This window comes from Triticum dicoccoides, chromosome 5A (assembly GCF_002162155.2).
Source record: "Triticum dicoccoides isolate Atlit2015 ecotype Zavitan chromosome 5A, WEW_v2.0, whole genome shotgun sequence".
Taxonomy (NCBI): domain Eukaryota; kingdom Viridiplantae; phylum Streptophyta; class Magnoliopsida; order Poales; family Poaceae; genus Triticum; species Triticum dicoccoides.
Window position 1 is genome coordinate 428255889 of NC_041388.1, and position 8949 is coordinate 428264837.

Consider the following 8949-nt stretch of genomic DNA (forward strand, 5'->3'; position numbering starts at 1 on the left):
CGCTCATCAGTCATCTTGTAGTCATAGAATTGCTCCATGACGTACAACTCGCTGCCGGCGTCCGAGGCATCAAACTTGGCCTCGAGCGCAGCCCACATGTCCTTGCCGTTGTCAAACAACATATACGAATCCACAATGGAGTCATCAAGAACACTCAGAAGAGCGCCTTTAAAGAGGGTATCGATATTCTCAAAAGCTTCCAGCTGTGCTGGATTAAGATCGCCCTCGGGCTTGCCCTTGGTGGCGTCATAGCAGCCCATGGTCTGAAACCAGTAGACTGCTCTCGTGCGCCACCTCTTATATTGCTCCCCCTTAAAGGCAGGCGGCTTCAAATGCGCAGCAAAACCACTCGGAGTAAATTGCCTATAATCAGGTTTTTGGATTGTTGGAAATATGAGCAAATTACTACGAGATATAATCCGAATAAATAGGAAATAGATCATGACAGCAATAGCAGAGATTAAACTAATCATGCGAACTAGCATAGTAGATGAACAAATCACATCTAGGGCACATACTCGAAACATGAATTCCATCACGATCTCGAACAGGAAGGATATAATCACATACGGTGTAGCGGGAGCAGCACCGCCGGCGTTGACGTTGTCGCCCATGTCGTCGAGGATGAGGTTGCCGAGGTCGGGGAAGAAGTCGTCGTTCGCGAAGTCGTCGCTACCAGCAGTCGCGCGAGTGCGCTCCCCAAAAACCTGATCGCCCCTCTCCCGTACACGATCACGAGAGGCGGGGTTCCGGAGGCCTGCTGTCCCTTCTCCCGGTGCACACCGAAAGGAGGGATGGAGAAGACTTGCTTGGCGGCGCAATGATCTGGAACGGTGGTGAGAAACCATGCGAAGCGGCAGCGGCTAGGGTAGACGTCTGCTTGAATATATAGTGCGGGCCGGGTAGATCGTGGGAGTAAACCCCACATTCGAGTCGTCACGATTCAAAAGAATCGGAAACGGTTTAGCAATTAACGCGTCCATTAATTATTAATTAATGACTCTTCAATTTTTCCCGAGCAGCAAAAATATAGACAATGTGCATAGCTCTGTCCTCGGCTCAATCCCGCAACCCGCGTCGCGGCGCGGCGAGCGAGGAGGAGGAGCGCGCGTGTAGGTCTTCTCTTCTCATGCTCATACAAGTGGTAAAAGAGCTCACCTTATAAAGAGGTGCAACTCTCTCTCAACTTTCGGGATGGGACTAAGTTTTAGTCTCACTCACTCCATTCATATGTGTGCATGAATGGGCCAAGAGAATTTCAGAATTTTAGTTGGGCTTTGGGCCAGAGGCCTACTAGCAAAATTCTAAACATTTAATACTGGCTATACATACTTATACGAGTGAACAGACACATAAAAACGCGTCTACATGCATCCAACTCAGGAAAAAAAACCAAAGCATCTTATAATTTGAAATGAAGGGACGCCTATACTAATCCAAAGATAGAAAATGCAGCACCGCATCCAGTGTTTAAAATGCCACATATCTGGACGCCTGGGTTTTGAACGAGAAAGGAGCTCTCTAGGGACGTCGCGTCGCGTCGCGTGCGCGCAAGGGATCGGAGCACGTAGCGGCATGGGTACCTACCACCCCGCCCGACGTGCGCCCCGCGACACAGCCCGCGGTTTACGATGCCATACCACGTACCGTGCCAACGCGACATTGCAGCGGCCAAACACACGGCAGCGGAGTCACTGGAAGCAGAAAGGAAACCCAAGAGAAAAGAGACGAGGGAACACCCGAGACCGGAGACCCGACCCCACTTGAGAACAAAAAACAAGAGACACCCTGGGCCGCGGGCCCCGAAGCCGCGCGGCTGGCAGTGGGCCCAGCCTGTCAGCGCCGGTACGTGGCGAGGCTTTTTTTTTCGTTGCGGGGCGAGGCCAGTATATTAAACCGCCCGGCCGGCTCGATCTTTCCCCAATCTCGCAGCCCAAGCCCCCCCTCCCCACGACTCGCCCGCTCCGGACGCCGACGAGCCCAGCCCCGCCGCCCGCCATGGCCGTGGAGGTTCGCCGCGCGACGCCGCCGCGCGGGGGCGCGCGCCCCGGGGAAGGGAGGGGGGCGCGGGTGCAGGCCGGCGACGCGCTGCCGCTGCCGATCCGCCACACCAACCTCATCTTCTCCGCGCTCTTCGCCGCCTCGCTCGCCTACCTGATGCGCCGCTGGCGCGAGAAGATCCGCTCCTCCACGCCGCTCCACGTCGTGGGGCTCACCGAGATCTTCGCCATCTGCGGCCTCGTCGCCTCGCTCATCTACCTCCTCAGCTTCTTCGGCATCGCCTTCGTCCAGTCCGTCGTCTCCAACAGCGACGACGAGGACGAGGACTTCCTCATCGCCTCCGCCCAGCCCAAGCCCGCCCCCGCCCCCGCGGTTCCCGCGCAGTGTGCGCTGCTGCAGAGCGCCGGCCCCGCGCCCGAGGTAATGCCGGAGGAGGACGAGGAGATCGTTTCCCAGGTCGTTGCCGGGAAGATCCCCTCGTACGTTCTGGAGACGAAGTTGGGCGACTGCCGCCGGGCCGCCGGGATCCGCCGCGAGTCGCTGCGCCGGATCACGGGGAGGGAGATCAACGGCCTCCCGCTCGACGGCTTCGACTACGCGTCCATTCTCGGCCAGTGCTGCGAGATGCCCGTCGGGTACGTGCAGCTGCCCGTGGGCGTCGTCGGGCCGCTCCTCCTCGACGGCCGCCGGCTCTACGTCCCGATGGCCACCACCGAGGGCTGCCTCGTCGCCAGCACCAACCGTGGATGCAAGGCCATTGCCGAGTCTGGCGGTGCCTCCAGCGTCGTGTTCCGTGACGGGATGAGCCGCGCCCCCGTCGCCAGGTTCCCAACCGCCCGCCGCGCCGCCGAGCTCATGAGGTTCTTGGAGAACCCGGACAATTTCGACACTCTGTCTGTGGTCTTTAGCAGGTATAATAGACTAGATTAGTGCCCCTTTTATCTGTCATATTCAGCCCATGCTCCGCTCGCACGACAAATGTCATTAAGCTACGACGTCTCTTGTGTTTGACGATATGTTTATGTGCCACATCACTGTCCATCAATCAAATCAGCGATGTTTCCTTTTTAACCCAAAATGCTTCGTTTGTGCAGATCAACGAGGTTTGGAAGGCTGCAGGGGGTCAAATGCGCGTTGGCAGGGAGGAACCTGTACATGAGGTTCACCTGCAGCACTGGTGATGCCATGGGGATGAACATGATCTCCAAGGGCGTGCAACATGTGCTGGACTATCTAGAGGAGGATTTCCCTGATATGGATGTCGTCAGCATCTCAGGTATTTTCGCACGTTTATAAATAAGTTTGTTTTTGCTTTCTTCGATCGTGAATGATGTTGTACCATTGATAGATTATTATTATTATTATTATTATGGTGGCTAGTTATGACTTATCAGAGCCTTCTAATAATTTTGGACGCCAACATACGTCTGACGTCAGCTCAGGGGTAACCCGAGCGAAACGATCATTCCCCCAGGCAGGGTGGAACAAACTAAAAAGTTCGATCGCAAAAAGAAAAAACACTTCCATTGAATGCTTCAGAATTGTCATGCGAAAACAGATAAAATTGCCGTGCTGTTGTAAAGGGCTTGCCATGTTCTGAAGTAAAAATTGCCATGCTCAGAAATATTGTCATGTTGACCGAAGGAAATTGCCATGCTACCTCAATGGAAAAGCTGAAAATTGCCATGCTCTAAAAACTGAAATTGCCATCCGGAATGTGTTCGCTCATTTTTGCCACCAGCTTCGTAGTTCGCCCAGAGGGGTGCGTGGGAGCGAACACTTTAGGATTTGTGTGCAGGATCCAACTTGCCTCAGGGCGTTAGCTCTGATTGCTTAAGAACGTGACCTCAGTTCTATAACATTTTGGATATTTTATAGTTGATGAATGGTTAGATGATGGTATCAAAGAATAAGAGCACAGCAGATTCTCTTAATTAAATCCCATTCTGCAAATATTCAAACTCAGAGAGTTGATGAATGAAGCAACTGGCATGATAGATGTTTAAGGTGTTTTAGTTGGATTTACTTGTTATGCAATAGAAAGCGGCAGATGAGCCTCGGTTGTTATTTTAATTGGATATCCCTTTGGTGTCAGCTCTCGATCCAAACTGACGTGGACTCCAGTTGTTTTCATTTGTAGTAGTTGGGCTACCTTTTTGTCCGATCTCTCCAGCTTGCTGCCAGCTCTTAGTACTTTCGAGAGAGGACGAAAATTCACACAAGGAAATTTGGACAAGGCCACCTCATCCTTGTCTTCCCTATTATGTCTTACTCATGTTTTGTCATGACACAAGTAATACCAGTCGCCGAATTTTGCACAGTACAGTCATAGAGCGATGTTCCAATCTGTAAAAATCTCAAGTGGTTTATAGATATTGAAAACTACTTACAGTTGTTGCTGATTAACACCAGATATGCACCGTATTCATAGCATTACATTTATACTTAGTATAGTGGTATGCATCTAGCTTTTTCACATATCTTTGGCGCTACATAATTTCCTAACTAAACTTCCATAAACAACAGGCAATTTTTGTTCTGACAAGAAATCAGCTGCTGTAAATTGGATTGAGGGGCGTGGTAAGTCTGTGGTTTGCGAGGCAATAATCAGAGAGGACGTTGTGGAGAAGGTTCTCAAGACCAACGTTCAGTCACTCGTCGAGTTGAATGTGATCAAGAACCTTGCTGGTTCAGCTGTTGCTGGAGCTCTTGGGGGTTTCAATGCCCACGCAAGCAACATTGTATCAGCTATCTTCATTGCCACTGGTCAGGATCCTGCACAAAATGTTGAGAGCTCACAGTGTATCACGATGTTGGAAGCTGTAAATGGTGGCAGAGACCTTCACATCTCCGTTACTATGCCATCCATTGAGGTACGAAGCAATATTTTTCTTCATGATGGAATCATGCTCTTCATATTCTTTTTTATGTGACATATGTTGATTGTCAGTGATCCCCTTATTTTGTTATCCACGGATTGATGAATTTTGCACTTCAGACCCTGGTCCTTTGTGAAGAACCATTGATTATTCAATCAATTAGATGGCATCCTGTTATGTGAATAGGAAACTATTAACAAATATCAATATCTTGGTATCATCTATCATGCTGTTGATCCTATAATGGTCCCACCCATTTAATTGCAAACATATACATGTATGTTAGTGAGTTTAAATTATCCCTTTGTTAGGTTACCTGGAGATTTTAAAATAACGCTGTCATGCATAGGGCTTGATTCTGTTGTCATGAAGCACGATATAGATGGCATGTTCAACTATGCTTGCTTGTTCTTTAGAATAAGTTCTTTATATGCCAAAATGCCAATTTTATTATTCCTTTGTGGGACATTGTTCTCCACACCATCTGGTTTTCTAAACTACTATTCCTTTCGTTTGCTGTTCGCCTTCTCGCTATTGTTTTCGTCATCAGCCAGCTCAGGCTAGACCGGCAGTTATCTGTTTTATTAGTGGCTTAATCTGTAACGTCGTGTTTGCTATTATTGTCGAGAAAGGCATACATCGCCCTGTACATAATTGGGTTAATTATCATCATACACCTAACCTTCAGCACCAACTACGATATATATATGATATGAGCTGATGGGTGTGTTGTGATGATCGAAATGCAGGTGGGCACAGTTGGTGGAGGCACGCAGCTGGCCTCACAGTCGGCCTGCTTGGACCTACTGGGCGTCAAAGGCGCCAACAGGGAATCCCCGGGATCGAATGCTAGGCTGCTCGCCACGGTGGTGGCTGGTGCGGTCCTGGCTGGCGAGCTGTCCCTCATCTCTGCTCAGGCAGCCGGCCATCTGGTCCAGAGCCACATGAAATACAACAGATCCAGGAAGGATATGTCCAATTCCGCCGCTTGCTGAAGCGCATGCATCACAACTTGGGCCCTTGCCAGAAGCAAATGGACAAAACGAAATGTTCGCCGGATATATAAATCCCCCCTTCACCTTCGTGGGAGTGGACAGCCAAGGAAGGAAAGTTGATTCCTTGCGTGGAATGGCATGGCAATGCTCAGGAGGTGAAAAGGGAAACCCCGTCGGATGAACAGTTTGTCTGGAGATCGGTCATGGTTTACCAGGAGGAGAAGAGAGCAGCTGTATTTACCACCCTGTGCTTCCACTCTGGATGTGGCCTATTTTTATTTTCTTGATGTTGTCCCGCACAGCAGCCGCCCAGTGCGCGTCTTGTTTTGCCCGTCTTGAATCTTCTGACACCTTCGTTGTTTTCGTCCAAAGCTTACATTACCCTGTTTCTGTTCCTTTCTGTTACTGCCTCCAGGAATGCTTGTAGTAGTAACATTGTAACTAATTCAGTTTCGTCTGTTTGATCTTTCTACCCTACCTGTTGCCCTTGGTGTAGTTGGTGGCTCGCTTGTAAAGAAGTTGTGGTCCGTGATAATTTTACCCGTGTGTTTTTTGGTTCAACTGAATCCGTTCTCCTCGTGACCGTGTTTGTTTTCCATGCTTTGTTCTGTAAATTAATCGCCTCGGCAGAGTCCCAGCTGTTGTGTGTTCTGTCAGAGTATATGTTAAGAAGTTAGTCAAACAAGCATGGCAGCACTCATGGCTAGGTCCTGACAGGAAAATAAATACTTGACACTCTTGGCTTAGCAGTCGCCACCGAAGCCATGTCGGATACCGATGGTTTCCAAGGAGGAGCACGTATATACTTGAGCAGAAAGAGGGTACACGGTGATCGTGATTGTGGTCACAAACAGACTCCTCACACCGCAAGTCATCTATTCGTCCGGTACAGCACGTGCTCCGGGCCCGTGTGTTTGGTTGAAGTCATGGACCTATGGCCGGGCACCCCAAACCGGTCTTATACATCCGGTCGGGCTGCCTGGTCATGTTTTTTTAATTCAGACAGCCCCTTCAAACGAGCTTAAAATGCCCGGCTGATCAACATCCCTCATATCATCTCAAATATAAGGCAGACATGGAATGTTTGGACACACCCGTGTAGGATAGATGAAGGGGTCCCTGGAGGACTCGCCTCGAAACCCGACGGTTCGACGGACGCCTTTTTCGTCGCCGCATGGCCCTGTTCCTGCTCGCCGCCCGAGAGAAAATCCGTCTATTTAACCCAGCTGGAGTCCCGCAACCCTAGTCCATCCACACACCCCTTCTCTGCACCATTAGTCCGAGCCCATCCACCTCCCTCTCCCGCTCCGGTGCTCCGCCCACGCTCTGGTGGTCCACCATGGCCCGGAGGAAGATCACCTACTACGGGAGCGCCGCACCGAGATCAAGCAGGAGAGCCGGGCGAGACAAGCCGCGCGCGCAGCCCGCATCGCTGCCGAGCTGCCTCCGGACTCGCTGGAGCCGGAGGAGGAGGAGCAGCCGGGGGAAGGAGGAGGAGGAGCTGCTCCGATGGAGGTGGATGAGGCGGAGGAATAGCTGTCGGGCTTCAACATGGAGCAGGCGGAGGCGGATTTCGCCGTCGCCCGGTCCGACGAGATGGCGGAGCAGCAAGCCATCCTGGAGTCCATCCAGGATGAGGCCTATGTGGAGGCCAACCGGCCATTCCTCCGGCAGGAGCAGGCGGCGTCGGACGCGCTCTTCGCCGAACTCGATACGGAGATAGAGACGGAGAAGGCCGGAGCGGAGCAGCCGGAGGCGTCAGAAAAGGAGCCAGAGTTGCAGCCGCCGACAATCCTACCAGAGCCGGGCACGGAGATCGTCGACATCTTCGACGATGAGTAGCTAGATGATCAACGCAGTATGTAGGTTATTTTGTTTGCATGTCCTTGTATGAATTTAGGAATCTAGTATGAGATGTTCGAATGCAACAATTGAAATTTGAGACATGTACAGTCACTGCACCGCGGGCGTTTGAGGGGCCATATTTGACATATCTGCTTATAGATGCTCTAAGGGCAACTCCAACGGATGGACGTCCGTTTTATTCAGATTTTGTCCATTTGAGGGTGGTAATGGGGCAGCGCCCGTCCGGATTTTTGCCTACGCACGACCGCATCCTGTTCGCCTGCATGGAAATTTTTGAAAGCAACAAAAGATATAGCTAATGCCATCGGCCGCGGTTCATGCGGTCGGCAACAAAGTCAGCGGCCTACAGAATGTCGCCCCCTAATTTCACGTCGGCAACAAACGACCGGCATACTAGTCAACCTTTAAAATGAACATGTTCCTAACGACAGCAATAAAGCCAGTGGACAGCACATCAGTCGGCCTTCAAAATGAACAATTTTTTGACGCCGACAACAAAGCCATCCTACTGTTGCCCTTGATGTAGTTCGTGGCTCGTTTGTAAAGAAGATAGTTGTTGTTTGTTCTGCCAGAGTATGCTTATATGTAAAGAAATTTGTAAGAGCATCTACAACCAAATTCCTCAAGTTGTTCGGAGACCACTGAGCGGACAGGGGAGAGAAGCAAAAAGTTAATCTAACCGGACCTCTCATATCATTCCTATACACGGCTGTCTACGAACCCTCATATCCATCTTAAATATGTGGAGGATACGAGGGCTCGCCGACGTGCCAGGACGCACCCGGTCCGTCCGCCACATAGGACGTGTCACCACCTTTTTTTTCTTTATTTATTCTTTTATTTCTCTCTTTTCATTTTCACCAATCACATGCACAGACATATGAGAAATAAAAAAAATATAGTTATGCGAACCGATGAATAGGGGTTTAAAACGAACACGTCCGGTCACTTTGAGGGCTCGAATTAGAAATACGTAGCTGAAGATGCTCTAACACAAGCATGGGAGCACTCATGGCTGGGTCCTCACAGGAATAAGAAATACAAGTATAACACTCTTGGCTTAGCAGTGGCCACCAAAGCCATCTGTGGATGTGGATGTGGTCACTGACAGACTCCTCGCGACGCAAGCCATCTGTTCGTCCGGTACAGCACGTGTTCCGGGCCCCGGCCCCGGCCCCGGAGTATTCAAGAGCTTAACCGCCATCGAC

General features: G+C 50.6%; 1 protein-coding gene across 1 annotated transcript; it reads left to right on the plus strand.

Annotated features, from left to right (window-relative positions):
• The first annotated feature begins 1978 nt into the window (after positions 1-1978).
• Positions 1979-6436, plus strand: LOC119302075 (3-hydroxy-3-methylglutaryl-coenzyme A reductase 3-like). The gene is made up of 4 exons (XM_037579093.1): positions 1979-2912; positions 3096-3277; positions 4528-4874; positions 5630-6436. Exons 1-4 carry the CDS (start codon positions 1999-2001, stop codon positions 5873-5875), a joined length of 1689 nt encoding a protein of 562 aa, XP_037434990.1. The 5' UTR covers positions 1979-1998; the 3' UTR covers positions 5876-6436.
• Positions 6437-8949: the final 2513 nt, after the last annotated feature.

Excerpts from the sequence above, each read along its gene's own strand:
- LOC119302075 (XM_037579093.1), top strand. The coding sequence starts at position 1,999 with ATGGCCGTGGAGGTTCGCCGCGCGACGCCGCCGCGCGGGGGCGCGCGC. Across the intron at positions 3,278-4,527 it reads GGATGTCGTCAGCATCTCAG|GCAATTTTTGTTCTGACAAG; the intron begins GTATTTTCGCAC and ends CATAAACAACAG. Across the intron at positions 4,875-5,629 it reads TTACTATGCCATCCATTGAG|GTGGGCACAGTTGGTGGAGG; the intron begins GTACGAAGCAAT and ends ATCGAAATGCAG.